The 16,701-nt window shown below is 30.2% G+C and overlaps 1 protein-coding gene across 1 annotated transcript; it reads left to right on the top strand.

The window, feature by feature from the left end:
• Nucleotides 1–14,030: 14,030 nt before the first annotated feature.
• LOC143189905 (protein-lysine N-methyltransferase EEF2KMT) lies at nt 14,031–15,561 on the top strand. Its single transcript, XM_076393898.1, has 4 exons — nt 14,031–14,172; nt 14,224–14,535; nt 14,679–15,171; nt 15,270–15,561. The coding sequence occupies exons 1-4, from the start codon at nt 14,098–14,100 to the stop codon at nt 15,368–15,370; spliced, it is 981 nt and encodes a 326-aa protein (XP_076250013.1). The 5' UTR covers nt 14,031–14,097; the 3' UTR covers nt 15,371–15,561.
• Nucleotides 15,562–16,701: the final 1,140 nt, after the last annotated feature.

Genomic DNA, 16,701 nt, shown 5'->3' with positions numbered 1-16,701 from the left:
AGCAGAAGCGTTAAATGTGGCCTAAGAAACGATTAGCGACCAATTACGAGTAATGGTGAAGATACAAAAGATGGGAAGTTAGGTGCCACATCGATTCAGGCAAATGGAAAATCGAAAAATCATATGTGAAATACTGTTTCAAAGGTATGATCTGAAGTCATTTCTGCATCGAAGAGGAACGAGTGATGAAAACCGGATTGGATCTTGAAAACCTTAAGTGCAAATATTCAGTCAGAAAGAAAGTATTAAGTCAAATATGCTGTCGAAGCTGACCGATCGACACCAAGGCCAAATCGATTTGGTCGCAATACAAAGCTGTTGATCGCTACCAACAATAAATTATCAATCAAGGACCTGAAGATACGGTCAAGTACTTTTACATCACAATCACACGCCGTCTCATAAAGCAAAACCCGCGGTACTCTCCAAATCTTGCCCCTTCCGGCTATCAACTTTTGGCATCAATGGAACACGCACTTGCAGAGCAGCACTTTGCCAATTTTGTAGAACTTAGAAAATGATTCGAGCAATGGTTTAGCTCAAAAGACAAACGTATTTTTTTTTGGGTGCATCCATAAATTGCCTGAAAGATATATAGAATCAAATGGAAAATACCTTAAATAAATCAAACTTTTAATTTTCTTGAAAATTATGTAGTTTTCTCTCGAAAAAAACTCAATGATGACTTTCCAGTACACTTGAAATATCGTAGCTTATAATATAGAAACATAGTTGTTAAAAAATTTGGAGAGGTATTAATTGCAAATCTTGATAAGCTCTTTAAAATGTATACTCATTAATTGTGTAAGTGCTCATACTTATTGAGTTCAACTGACACAATAACTAAAAAAATTAAATTGTATTACAGAACATAGATATATGAGTACTGATTTTTTGACAACACAATTCTGAGCGATGAGCTTACTTCCATGCATGTTAAATAGGTTCATATTTATTCATATTTATTTCATATTTATAAAAATCAGTGAAATTTCTACATTTGATAATTACGAAAAACCGTAGTTATCGAGAAAAAAAAAGTATAAAACGGTCTTAATGCTAGTGTGGCAGCATAATTAAACCTCTAGTTTCTTATTATTAGGATAATTAGACACTATAGTCTCTCCAAAGTTGCTGTGAATATACGTCATCAACACGTTTAATGTATTACCTGTCGCAATTTGTAAATTAGTTTGTCTCATTTTATTCTAGTTAAAAAGAGACATAATGCTGTCTAACAAGCTCCAATATGTAACCCAACCACCCTGTCAAAGTCGTCCGGTTGTCAAACGTAAGCAAAATTCTTCAAACTAATAGCCATAAGATGTTATAAACCGGCAAACGTTGTTTTAACGCTTTGCTATAATACCGAAGTCAGACAGAAAATATTGCCTCTCTAATCAGTTACTTCCAACAAAAACGAAATAATGGAGACTGCCTCTTGCCATAAAACTCCTTAGAGAGGTAAAAGAGAGGCAAAAAATTAAAAAGATTATCTTGGTTTCACCAAAAAGAAACCATCCTCATACGAAGCGGGTATCAAGATCAGCTCGATGTTAGCACTATTAGAGATCAAATATATGAAATGTATAAAAACAGTGAGTAATTTTTCTCAATATAAACATAATTTTATACAATAATTTCAGAGGAAACTGTTAGTCTGAAAAGAATCGAAGAGGTCTAATGGAACTTCTAGACATTGCTTTTAAAGCATATAATAAAATTAAAAAACTTATTATTTCAATTAGTGTATTTATATGAGACATGGATATTTCAGAAAACTATAACCAAGGATTACTCGTGGCAAAATGATAAAAATAGTGTTAAGACAACAAAAGTTGATAGAAAAAGGGAAACGTTGGAATAACAATTAATTAGGTTTCATGAGTCATAACATTTATTAATAATTCATTTCAGATATATTGTGCTTCATACTGGTAACAGGAATGTAGCACCTTCGGTTTGGATTAGCTCGATCAGACATTTTACATTATTTTAAGAAAATTGCTTATTTTAGACAAATTCGGAACAAACCTAGGAAAAATTCAGATGTTATTATAAGTATTTTTTGAAGTTTTCATAAGAAACACAATAAGTGGAAGTAATATTAATTAACATTACTTCGTTAAATACGAACGCAGAAGAGATCTTTTTTATATGAACCTTGTGTATTAATGTATTAATAAAGGTTCTGAATACGTCTTAGCATTTAGTAAAAATTAAAAAATATAATTCAGTCCACAACATCCAGTGATGAGCAACATTAGCATCGATACGTTAAAAAATCTGTGAAAACATCTATGAAAACGTTCTAATTGAAAATTTTACTCCATTATCCATATTATATATAAACAGTCAATAAATATGTTAGTTTTTCAAAAGAAAAGCTACAACTTTGAACCAAAATTGCTTATTTTAGACAAATTCGGAACATACCTAAGAAAAATTCAGATGTTATTCTAAGTATTTTTTGAAGTTTTCATAAGAAACACAATAAGTGGAACTAATATTATATTAACATTACTTCGCTAAATGCGAACATAGAAGAAATCTTTTTATATGAACCTTGTGTAAAATTATTAATAAAGGTTCTAAATACGTCTTAGTATTTAGTAAAAATAAAAAAATATAAACCAGTCCGCAGCATCCAGTGATGAGCAACATTAGCATTTTTGTATGCGTTAAAAAATCTGTGAAAACATCTATGAAATTGTTCTAATTGAAAATGTTACTATATTATCCATATTATAGATAAACAATCAATACATATGTTAGTTTTTCAGAAGAAAAGCTACAACTTTGAACCAAAATTGCTTATTTTAGACAAATTCGGAACATACCTAGGAAAAATTCAGATGTTATTCTAAGTATTTTTTGAAGTTTTCATAAGAAACACAATAAGTGGAAGTAATATTATATTAACATTACTTCGTTAAATGCGAATACAGAAGAAATCTTTTTATATGAACCTTGTGTAAAATTATTAATAAAGGTTCTAAATATGTCTTAGTATTTAGTAAAAATTAAAAAATATAAACCAGTCCGCAGCATCCAGTGATGAGCAACATTAGCATTTTTGGATACGTTAAAAAATCTGTGAAAACATCAATGAAATCGTTCTAATTGAACATTTCACTACATTATCCATATTATATATAAACAATCAATAAATATGTTAGTTTTTCAGAAGAAAAGCTACAACTTTGAACCAAAATTGCTTATTTTAGACAAATTCGGTACATACCTAGGAAAAATTCAGATGTTATTCTAAGTATTTTTTGAAGTTTTCATAAGAAACACAATAAGTGGAAGTAATATTATATTAACATTACTTCGTTAAATGCGAACACAGAAGAAATCTTTTTATATGAACCTTGTGTAAAATTATTAACAAAGGTTCTAAATACGTCTTAGTATTTAGTAAAAATTAAAAAATATAAACCAGCCCGCAGCATCCAGTGATGAGCAACATTAGCATTTTTGGATACGTTAAAAAATCTGTGAAAACATCTATGAAATCGTTCTAATTGAAAATTTCACTACATTATCCATATTATATATAAACAATCAATAAATATGTTAGTTTTTCAGAAGAAAACCTACAACTTTGAACCAAAATTGCTTATTTTAGGAAAATTCGGAATATACCTAGGAAAAATTCAGATGTTATTCTAAGTATTTTTTGAAGTTTTCATAAGAAACACAATAAGTGGAAGTAATATTATATTAACATTACTTCGTTAAATGCGAACACAGAAGAAATCTTTTTATATGAACCTTGTGTAAAATTATTAATAAAGGTTCTAAATACGTCTTAGTATTTAGTAAAAATTAAAAAATATAAACCAGTCCGCAGCATCCAGTGATGAGCAACATTAGCATTTTTGGATACGTTAAAAAATCTGTGAAAACATCAATGAAATCGTTCTAATTGAAAATTTCACTACATTATCCATATTATATATAAACAATCAATAAATATGTTAGTTTTTCAGAAGAAAAACTACAACTTTGAACCATAATTGCTTATTTTAGACAAATTCGGAACATACCTAGGAAAAATTCAGATGTTATTCTAAGTATTTCTTATGAAGTTTTCATAAGAAACACAGTAAGTGGAAGTAATATTATATTAACATTACTTCGTTAAATACGAACGCAGAAGAGATCTTTTTTATATGAACCTTGTGTATTAATGTATTAATAAAGGTTCTAAATACGTCTTAGTATTTAGTAAAAATTAAAAAATATAAACCTGTCCGCAGCATCCAGTGATGAGCAACATTAGCATTTTTGGATACGTTAAAAAATCTGTGAAAACATCTATGAAATCGTTCTAATTGAACATTTTACCACATTATCCATATTATATATAAACAATCAATAAATATGTTAGTTTTTCAGAAGAATAGCTACAATTTTGAACCAAAATTGCTTATTTTAGACAAATTCGGAACATACCTAGGAAAAATTCAGATGTTATTCTTACTATTTTTTGAAATTTTCATAAGAAACACAATAAGTGGAAGTAATATTATATTTAATATTACTTCGTTAAATGCGAACGCTGAAGAGATCTTTTTTATATGAACCTTGTGTATTAATGTATTAATAAAGCTTCTAAATACGTCTTAGCATTTAGTAAAAATTAAAAAATATAATCCAGTCCGCAACATCCAGTGATGAGCAACATTAGCATTTTTGGATACGTTAAAAAATCTGTGAAAACATCTATGAAATCGTTCTAATTGAAAATTTTACTCCATTATCCATATTATATATAAACAATCAATAAATATGTTAGTTTTTCAGAAGAAAATCTACAACTTTGAACCAGAATTGCTTATTTTACACAAATTCGGAATATACCTAGGAAAAATTCAGATGTTATTCTAAGTATTTTTTGAAGTTTTCATAAGAAACACAATAAGTGGAAGTAATATTATATTTAATATTACTTCGTTAAATGCGAATGCAGAAGAAATCTTTTTTATATGAACCTTGTGTAAAATTATTAATAAAGGTTCTAAATACGTCTTAGTATTTAGTAAAAATTAAAAGATATAAAACAGTCCCCAACATCCAGTGATGAGCAACATTAGCATTTTTGGATACGTTAAAAAATCTGTGAAAACATCTATGAAATCGTTCGAATTGAAAATTTTACTACATTATCCATATTATATATAAACAATCAATAATTATGTTAGTTTTTCAGAAGAATAGCTACAACTTTGAACCAAAAACAACGGAATCAAAATTGTATACCAATTGAATAAATATTCTTTTGTTAATATGATATAATGTATCTTGCTTATTCATCAACGACAAACATTTTAGGTTTCTCCAGATATCAGTTAAACGTCATAAAAACAAATTAAATGATAACATCAAAATGTAATCCTTCTACAATAATCAATCCCCCGCTCCCATAAAGAAAAACACAAATATAATCAAACAAATCTCATTATCATGTGAGACTATCGCATTTCTCCGTCGTTATACATCATACCGTCGATGATACACTTTTAGCCGTAATTAAAGAGTTGGGCCCATATGCTGCGTAAATATTATCACGTGACATGTTACCGTGACGACATCACGGCGTGTAGAAACCCAAAAATCCGCAATGAGTGACGTCACGTTACGATAGGACGCCTACGCAATTCCAACCGTAGGTCAGAGGCCTACTATGTCAACACTCTTCGCATAAAGGAAGGTAAATTTTCCCGGCTACTATTCATTATGCAATTAAGTGAATGACTTGGCAATGTGGACAATCCTGTCTAAAAATAAATGACAGAGATGATTACTTGTACACGAAAAATAATTATATATCCAAAATAATTAGATGTTAATGTTAATAGTAGGTACTTATATGTATTCCGATGACTCTAAATACATTTTGATGCATTTATTAAGCAAAATTGGTTCAATATATACTAATCGGAATATTGTCTAACCTTTTACCAATTATCTGGCAAACACGGTATCGCCACCGTGTGGAATCAACTATGATGGTTTGGCAGCGAGGCACGTTACGCAGATCAGATCATCGTATATCCGTAACAGTGTATCATACAAGAGAATTTGCGCCTGTTAGTCGCTATTGCTGGTCTATTTAGCAATGCTTCGTTCAATTCAGGTCAAGATCAGGAAAATACTTTCCAGTCGAAAACAAATCGATGCTGGCGTACCTCAAGGTTCCCCGCTAGCCCCAGCCTTATTTAACCTCTTTATTTTAGATCTACCGAGAAAAGAGCACATTCAAGTCGCGTTTTACGCTGACGACACTGCTTTCTTCGCGGCCGCCAGGTTCGAAGTTAAAATGAACGTTTACAGAAGCAGCTCGATCATGTGGTCAGGTGGTCCAAATTCTGGGGGTTGCAAATCAACCCCCTTAAAAACTAGGCCATCATTTTCCATAAGAAGCGTTACGCACTGCACGCCTCTCAACTTAAGATCGACACCGCAATAATTCCATGGCTGGATAACGTGACGTACCTAGGTTTCCCCTTCGACCGGCGGTTCGGTTGGCATTCCCAAATCCAAGAAACAATCCAGAATGGCTCGAGGATAGCAAACCTGCTATCTTCTTTGATCTGCCCTTCTAGCAGACTTTCCATCTCCATCAAATGCTTATTTTACAAGATGTTAATTCGGTCCGTTCTCCTCTATGGATCTAATGGATCCAAAATAAGCGCCTCAGGAGAATATTAAACGCTCCATGGTTTGTCGAAAATAATCAAATTCATAGGGAAACTGGCACTCCAGAAATCAAGCACTTCATATCTCCATCAATCCACCAACAACAACTCATATGCTGACCGCGTCACTGATAACTTTTGCCCCCATACGACAGTATCCAGTTGTGTGTTAACTCAGGTTCGCGAATCAATAGAATCGCCGGGTCCTCGTGGCCAATAATGGCTGCCCGATTAGCGGGTCCTCAAACTTAATGCAGTAGTAGTAGCTATCCATAGAGGTCAACTATATTGCCATAATAAATGTGTCATCGGCAAGTGTTCGAAGTACTGTTCTTTTGCTGTTGGGATTATCAGCATTGTATCAGAAGTTGTCCCAAGACACTACCCTGAGAATTTCCGATATAAGTTTAAGTGCTAAGAATACCAGTTCATGTGAGACTCTACATTTTCTTCCGAAAAAATATGACTTCAGCAGTTGCCAGTAGTTTCGCGGTAGTAATTTGCTCATCTTGTATATTTATTTCCAAATTCCATACACGGTCAAAAGCCTGTGAGATGTCCAAGAATATGCCAGGGAAGTATTTCTTTTGTTCAAATGTCTTTTCAACAACCGCTGTTACTTGTCGACTGTTAAGTGGTAATTTTGAAATTAAATCTGGAAATTTGGTTGAAATTTTTATAAATGAAAACCGAAAATTGGGGCATGTTCCCAAAAGTACTCTTCGATAATAGATTTCTTCAAATTAGAATGTGTAAAGTAAAAACAACACTAAATAAAAAGAGAACTTAACACTTAAGTTATTAACAATAATTTAGGTCGTTTAATAATTATTTGAATTGATATTTCGCTTTTCACCAAAAGACATATCATATATTATTTCGAAAGCAGAAAACCTGCAAGGTTTTTAAAGGCATTTTGTGCCCTCAACATTAATTAAACAAATAATTAAACAAGAGGTCTAGTGTAATTTTAAGTCGTAGGGAAAGCCTTTTAATATTATTCAAAAGCTAGTTAGATTAAATTTTTTTTTAAATATGATTAAAATTATGTGTGCTAATTCAGTAATCAAATTAGGTGCATAAAAGCTAATACTCTTGTTTTAGATTGTATTTTATTAAATTTACTTATTAGTATAATAAATTGCGGTCTTGCGGTAATAACCTCATGAATTTTTAGGGTCTGTAGAGGTTTTTGAATAAGGACTAACTTAAAAAATATTATATTAATTTGTAAATATATAAAATTAATATACAGCCTTTCAAACGCTCTATAATATGGCTTCATCTCTCAAGAACCTAAAATATAATAATCGTTTTCGATTGCAACATTATGACGGCAATGTTGCCACATCAACTTAAAATTTTGTTTTACAACATTTGCCAATTTTGGTTTCCAACTTCTAATTATTATCACTAATGTTTTAAAAAATTTTGAAGATATTTTGATAATATAGTAAATTAATACCAACCCAAATTGAACTTTATAGGTTGATTCGGCTACATGTCACATATACTATCTCCTTTTAACTAGGATAAATGAATTTTATATTTTTACGAAATGCAATAGGCAATAAATTCGATGATATATATGATGTCCATAACATTGGCTGTTTTATTGGACAGGCTCTAGCTAGTAGTTAGCAAGTAAAGCTAATTGATTTTCTATATTTTTCATTGTTTACTGTTAGACTGAAGCTCATAATACGTTAAGATCAAAAAAAGAAAAGACAAATAAATTGAAAAGATGGAGCGATAAGTAATGGTTCTGGATTTTTAAGACTACACCTAAAGAAGCAACATAATGATATATGATTGGATGCTTGTAAATATGCGCATTTAAAGATACTAGTGTCATTTTGATTACATTTGGTTATCTATAATTTGTGGTAGTTTTTAAAAAAATATGTAGTTGATATTGTATATAAATACATTTCAGTAATACTGGGTACATTTTAATAACCATTGTAATAACGATAAACTCTTTATATTCATTCTTTTAGGTCTAATAATTGATTGGTACCCTCCATATAAGTTAGACAAGTTACTATTTTTTATGTTCACATAATCCTACCCATAGTATTTCGAAGAAGTTCTGTACATACGTGATCAAGATGTTTAATGTATTGCCTGCCCCGATTTGTAAATTCGTTTTAGAATCAGACAATATTTTCCTTCTCGGTATATTCTAGTTAAAAAGAGACACAATGCTGCCTGGTAAGTTCGAACGTGTAACCGAACTAGCCTGCCAAAGTTGTCCAGTTGTCAAACGTATGCAAAATATTCCAAAACAATAGTGGTAAGGGGTATAAACCAGCAAACGTTGATTTAAAGCTTTGCTTGTTTAGATATATTTCGCTACTTATTATTACACGAAAATTACGAAGCCAGACAGATCAGATTGCGTCTTTAATCAGTTACTTTAATCTTACGATAATGGAGGCCCCCTCTTGCGAGTAAAATTCGTTAGAGAAGTAAGCCTTTTTACTGTTTGCTAATGATATTGTAATAACAATTGATTAGGTTTTAAGAGTCATACCATTTATTAATAATTCACTGCAGTTATATTGTATTTCATGTTGGAAATAGGAATGGTTAATAGCACCTCCTCTTTGGATGACCTGGATCAGACACATTGAAGAAGAAATTGACAAGTTATGGAATTGTGAACAAATATTGGGTATATATGATAACTGTAGGAAATCTTATTGTAAAATGTAAAAACTTTATGCGCACAGATATGTGTGTAATTGTTTAAAATATACATGACCATTTGGTTAATTTGTATCAGGAGAGAAAGAATAGTAACTGTTTTCGAAAATGGCAAATGCATTAAGGAGAATACAGTGATTAAATCTAGTTTTATCAAGAAATATGTACAGGTATTAACAGAATAAATAAGGAGAAATACAGTTATATCAAGATGTATTTACAAAGAAACACTGTACCGAAAGATACAAGAACTAAGCGTAAAACCTAAACATACTCTCTAGTGAAAATAAAATATATTACTTGGATATACAATTCCTAACTAGGTGGATTAGGCTTCCAGGGAATACAACTACATAAACAACGCGCCTAGAACTACAACTTATAGGTGGTATGGAAAATAATTTAGTGTAAATATAATCAAATACAACCCTAACCTACAAAACTATTATAACTCTGTACTTAATTGTAGTTTTAAGTACTTCGATAATATATGCATTAGATTTACTATAATGTTAAAATAAATTATATTTGTTAAGATTTTTGTTCAATTATTTTATTTAGATTAGAATTTTGTTGTGTCTTAAAGACAAACTGAACTAAAACTCGGAATTGATACGGCAACATTGCAACGTTTTGACATCACAAATTTAGATGACGTATGTTCAAAACTTCTTTGGATAGACTATAATACTCAATGTCAATTAGTTGTCATCTAAAGATATGCTACACGATATAACAAAATGTTTTGGTTGCGGCTTCCCTAAATTCAAATACGTTCCTAAAATCGTAGTAGGCCCCGATCTAACGCAACGCCCACGCACAAAATCGAATACGCCTCATCCCCTTCTAGCAAGAGGGGGAGGGGAAAAAACTAGGATAAGGCAAAGTTAAAGGATTAATAATTGTACGTTTCATTTTTTAGTCGGAGTGAAATAGATTACGACCGTCTTCTCACAGAAACCAAATACTAATAATTTCTAACCTGTATAAATCTCGCAACTTTAATCAAATCTGATTTATGGGAAACGGTTTTTACAATGAAAATTTCAACGGACGGGAATTTATAACGCTTATAAAGCGTTGCTTTTCAGAATAAATTTATCCACCAGATACTATTCAAACCTGATTCGTTTTATTTCGTGCCGGTTCGGATTCCGTCTCTCCTCCTCTTTTTTTTTGCGGTCGTAGAGGAAGGTTGAGGGAAATAGAAATGAATCGGAGACTTTGCGGTTGGCCGCTATGGGATGAATTAATATCAATGTAGGTTGAAGTTTATCCTCTTTATTGGGCTTTCCTCCATCAGTAGAATAACGTCAAGCAATATAAAGAGGTTTCATTACATTATATATAATTTCATCAGTTATAATCTCCGAATAGTGATCGTTAAATATCGGGTAAAGTCGAGTTTTTTCACCGATTAGAGAATGACGGAAATTTTGACAAGAGTATGATTCCAGAAAATCATGGCATGCCCACAAGGATTTACATTTGCAGCGTTGCCAGTTCCTCCAAATTATACGTATATTTGAAGAATATAGTATAAATAGAATAAATTATCTTGAATTCAAGAATTCAAGTTGAAATGCTTTCGTATAGTTTTCGTCCCCTATAATATAAAAAATGTAATACGAAGAAGCTTTTATAAATATATTTAATTTTAAAATAATTTTGAAGATTAATTAACAAGCAAGACAAGTGCAAGAAAATACATCAGTATGTAATCCACAATTATAAAACTATAATTATTAATTAAATATTAACTTATAGCTATAGTTTACACTAAATGTATAAACTTTATATAAGTTCGTATGGTTTTGTTCGCTTCAATCTCCTGACATCCTGTGCGCTTTCTGCATCCTCTTCTTTCGTGTTTCAATGCGAAATCTTGGATAACTTCGCAAATCCATTTGATTTCCAGGTCATCGTGCACTTTTTCGTTGGTTACATAGCGATAGGCATAGGTAATCAATCGAAGAACCTTGTTTTGACAGCGTTGTATGACTAGTTGATTTGAATTTTTAGTGCAACCCCATATTTGCATCCCATAGGTCCAAATTGGCTCTATAATTGTATTATAGATCAACCTTTTTGATTTTAGATCAAGTTGAGAGTATCTTCCGACTAACCAGTATAGTTGTTTTATTTTGGTTCTAATCTGTTTTGCTTTTTGTCTTACGTGATGCTTCCAACTTAATCTACCGTCCAGATGGATTCCAAGGTATTTAGCTGATTCTGCTTGAGTAATCGGACATCCATTGAGTGTTATAATTAAGTTTTTATTATTTCGCCTCAATGTAAAATTAACGTGGACAGATTTGGAGCTATTAAGTTGAATATTCCAACCTTTCGTCCATTTGTAGACTGCCACTTGCACTTTTCCTATTGCCCTAGGCAGAGATATATATTTTGCCGTAATAATTGTGTCATCAGCAAAGGTTCCAAGAAGTGTTTCTTTTATTGTTGGAATGTCAGCAGTGTAGAGCAGATACAGGAGAGGTCCTAAGACGCTACCTTGTGGAACTCCAGCCGAGATATTTTTAAATGTCGAGAACGCCATTTCGTGCGATACTCTAAATTTTCTTCCGAATAAATATGACTCCAGCAATTGACAATAGTTACGCGGTAACAATTTGCTTATCTTACAGATTAATTCCAAATGCCAAACCCGATCAAAAGTTTGTGAGACATCCAGGAATATTGCAGGGCAGTATTTCTAATCCTCAAACGCTCTTTCAATAGCCGCAGTTACTCTGTGCACTTGATCGATTGTTGAAAGGTGATTTCGAAAACCAAACTGGAAATCTGGTATTGTTACGAAATGTTTAACACGTTTAAATATCAGTTTCTCAAATAGCTTTGATATTGCAGGTAGTAGCGAAATAGGCCTGTAAGATTCGACTTATTCTGCAGGTTTGTCAGGTATTCGAATACTTGAAGAGTATATTATATATTCACAAATTAAAATAATATTTATGTTGAGACCCAAGATGAAATCTTGTGGTATAGTTTTTGTCCACTATAATATAAAAAATGTAATATGAAGAAGCTTTTATAAATATCTTTAATTTTAAAATAATTTTAAAAAGATAACGGAGAAATAAAACATTATGTTATTGTTTATCAATTTATAAACTCTACAATCACAAACCAAGGTTATAGTTTCCGTAAATTAGTTGTTCCCTATATTTTCGTACTCTAACCACCAGAGGGCGCTTTTGAGTGGCACACATTTCTACAATGGAAATATTATTCAGGTTTAACTCTGTTCGTACTTAAATATCCCTCATTTCTAACTACCTTAACGAAAATTCGATTTTCTTTAGCAGATACGTATGTAACTTTATTGTTAGTATGAATATAGATTTAGTTGTGTCAGTTTATTGATTATATTTTGTAAAATGGATACTAATTAGTAAAATATTTTGTTTTTTATTCGACTACTCTTATTCCACGTTAGTTTCACTCATTATCAATTAAAGAGTCAATTAAAGATATTCCACATCTAATAAATACTAGCTATAACGGCCGATTAGAGAATAAACATTAAAGACAACAGTGAAATCTATTTATATTCATTGTCATAGCCCCAAGAAATATCTAAAAGGCATTTATTGAAATACTCATAATATACTAGTAAAATTAATATTATTATACCATATAAACCTTAACTGACATAGCAACACATTATATTAATATAACTTAAAATATAAAAACATGAAACCTATTTTAATTTCCCCCAAATTTCCTGAAAATGTAATTGATTGTGCAACGTTCTCATAGGTTCGACTTCAGTAAAATTAATATAAGCCCAAATTTGCAACTAACTTATTTGACAGTAACAATATGTGACTAATATCATTATATATATTTTATCTACACAATCTACACGAATATTAATACATTTTCGCTAAACACAACCCTACCAATACTGAAAGAAAAATCCAGAGGACAGTGCCTAATACATCGCGTATTTAAAGCTTAAGCAAGATTGATACAGGTTAAAAGATCACAATAGTATCGGTAAGCTTTACCAATTCAGCAGATGAGGCAGGATTCTAGTCGATTAGTGAGATTGCGTCGATAATAAAAATATACGATTATTCGTACCTTTCCTGCCAAATCTTCGACCTTTCCGTTTTTAGTTTCTTTTTTTTTTTGTGATACAATACCTACATTTTAAACAGCACGACGTGATTGTTTTAATATTATGATCGATTAAATTAGTATTAACTTCTATTATAAATACTCACTACATTACAGATTAATATTACATTTAAATTTAACATATCAAAAAATTAAATATTCCATAACAAAATTATAAGAAATAGTTCATTTAAAAATTTTGGCGTTAGAGGCGCCATCTGTGGCATATGGTTCAATACATTTAGTAAAAGATGAAAAGGAAATTTATATATCACATTTTTCATTTTTTATTTTTACATATAATTTTGATATGTTTATATATATTCAGAATAATATATTAATATATAAGAAATAATTCTTTGTAAATGCAAGGATATTTAATTTTCAGTAATAAAGTTATAGAATAAGCCAATTCACTCTAAATATGGCAACATTGTTTAATCGTGTATTGCTAGTTATCTAACTTTAGTAGTATCTTTAGTAATATATATTTCACCGGTGTCTTTTTGTTTACTTTTTATTTTTGCTATTAATAATAATGAAAGATATAATCCACGTTATTCGTAAACAATTTTTGTGCGGTGTACCTTTAGTCGAGTTTAATTTTCATTGTGTAAGATGTATAGTTTTTATTTTACTTAATCCACATTAACCTATATTTCAGAACATTGAATATTTGTCTTTAGATGAACAAAAACTTTTACTAGATCAAACTGTTAATGATGAATTAGTCGTTAAATATCCTATTAGGATCGAATACCAGAAAGTGTTCATAAAACATTTGCTTCGAACTTTGGAAAATAAGGGCTGTGAAGTGCATGATGACATTTATTCAGTTTATGGAAGACTAGTGGCTTTAACATATAACTCTGATTGTTTCAAACATTACATTATTGATTCAACCAAAGGCATCATTATTTTAAAGGAAAATAATTGCTTGATATCAGAAGGAACAACTGGTTTAAGAACTTGGCAGGTAGGCAACTTTATTTTCTTCTTTTTTTAATGTTTTCCTTTAGCTTATTATTTTTTAATTATCGAGCAATTAGCCAAAGTATTTTAAATTTTATAAAAAAAAACATAATATCTATAATAAGACTTACATTATAACTATTTTAGGCATCCTTAGCATTGTCTGAATGGGCATTAAAAAATAAACATTTCGTTGAAGACAAAACTGTTCTGGAGTTGGGATCCGGAATTGGTTTAACAGGACTTACAGTGACACTTAAGTGCAATCCAAAAAAGTATTTCTTCTCAGATTGTCATAATTCAGTCTTGACAACTCTATGCGAAAATATTTTTTTAAATACTAGTAACCAAAGTGTTAACATTGACTTAAATGAATTAATAACATTGCACTTGGAGCTTACTAACAAGACTGAAATTTCAGTGCTAAAACTTCCTTGGGAAGAAGTTGATGAAGACCTTTCATTGAAATTAGGAGAAATTGATATAATTTTAGCAGCTGATGTGGTTTATGATAATGAACTGTTTAAACCATTATTACAAGCCTTAAGAATAATCAGCAAATATTGTAAATCTAAACAAATTATATTGGCTTGTACCGAGAGAAACACTAGTACTTTAGAGGAGTTTTTGACACTTGGAGGTAAGGAAATTTTCCTTGTTCTGAATAATATTTTGTTTTTAATAAAGTAATTATATTAAATCTATTTGAATGTATAAGTAAATAAATAAACATTTTAGGTAACCTATTTTTAATTAATCAAGAAGAATGTCCAACACAAAACAATTTTATTTGGTGTAATGATCCACAAGTGAGATTTTTTAGACTTAACTTAATATGAGGTAAGTTTTTAGATTTATATAAAATATATGAATATAATTATTATTTATTATTTGCAACTGTATTTTTTACTACAACATAAAAAGCTAAATACAAGCTAGTATAAATACAATGTTATTTAAGAGGCTAATTCGAAATAAAATATTTTATCATAATTTGCCATTAAATTATGAGTTGTATTTTCTACCCAAATATACATGTGTTTTATTACCTTTCTCCCAGTAATTATATTGCCAAATTATTATAATAAGAGAATTGAATTTAGATTTGGTTTTTTGAAAATGTTCTATTCATTTTAATATTATATTATTTTATCTGTAAAAGTGCTATTTTTTATTTATTATAAAAACCATATAAAAATACTACAGAAGGAATTTTGTGTTAATTGTATATTCAGAATAGTTTTTGTAAAATGCATTTTAACATTCATTTTTCATTTGATTAGGTCGTTGCCTTCGTTTAAATAAATATTTAAATAATTAAATAGATATCAACAATATATTAAATTAACCTCTCCATCATTAACATATTTTAGTTAAATGACATTATAATCTGAATTAATTAACATGATTAAAAGTGAAAGGTCACTTCAGTATAGTGATTGTATAATATAATAAAATGTAAATTAATTTTGTCACGATAATAGTAGAAACATTTATGATTGTTCCTTTCTTAAAGAAAATTACTTACAAATTCTCATACAATTTGTATCACTGGTATTGTACTGGAATGCACTTAGAGGGAAAGTAAAAACTGAATGGTGACCCCAAACGTTTATTTATTTTTAAACGATTGTTTTTGCTGAAGAATGCAAAACATATTTAACATTGTTTTCCTTTTCAACTTAAACATACACACATATATTATACTGTTATTGTGTTTTTATGAACATTTAAACCAATATTGGGATGGCATATGTTTATTTTTACAGTATTTGACTTTTCAGTGTCAGATTTGCTACTCAAATTGACGTATCATAATATTTTTTTGACAATCAAAAAACTTGAATATGCATTTTTGAAAGTCAAGATGATTCATGGTAGGTTTGAACTTTATTCACATAATTATAGCTGTTTTTGATTGTTAGCAAATATACTTCCAAGTATGTATAACAGATTCGTATTAATAAGAAGAAAATTTGTGATCTGAAACTTTGGATTTCTCTGAACGATCTTGATAAATAATACCTGAAAGCGCGAGAAATCATTTTCTGATAAGTTAACGGTATGTAGAGCACACTGTAAAAAGAATAGTACGTTGTTACGCTGGTTAGTATTCTAAGCTATGCGCTGCATGTTGTTTTTTTTTGACATTGTGGTTAAAGAAATTTAC

This window comes from Rhynchophorus ferrugineus, unplaced genomic scaffold (genome assembly GCF_030347505.1).
Source record: "Rhynchophorus ferrugineus isolate W39M unplaced genomic scaffold, kcgeb_rfMv2 rfM2, whole genome shotgun sequence".
Taxonomy (NCBI): domain Eukaryota; kingdom Metazoa; phylum Arthropoda; class Insecta; order Coleoptera; family Curculionidae; genus Rhynchophorus; species Rhynchophorus ferrugineus.
The sequence above is the reverse complement of the archived record's forward strand: the minus strand, read 5'-3'. Positions and strand labels throughout refer to the sequence as shown.

Coding starts and splice junctions, on each gene's coding strand:
- LOC143189905 (XM_076393898.1), top strand. CDS start 14,098: ATGAAAGATATAATCCACGTTATTCGTAAACAATTTTTGTGCGGTGTA. Junction 14,173..14,223: donor TCGAGTTTAATTTTCATTGT/GTAAGATGTATA, acceptor CCTATATTTCAG/AACATTGAATATTTGTCTTT. Junction 14,536..14,678: donor CTGGTTTAAGAACTTGGCAG/GTAGGCAACTTT, acceptor TAACTATTTTAG/GCATCCTTAGCATTGTCTGA.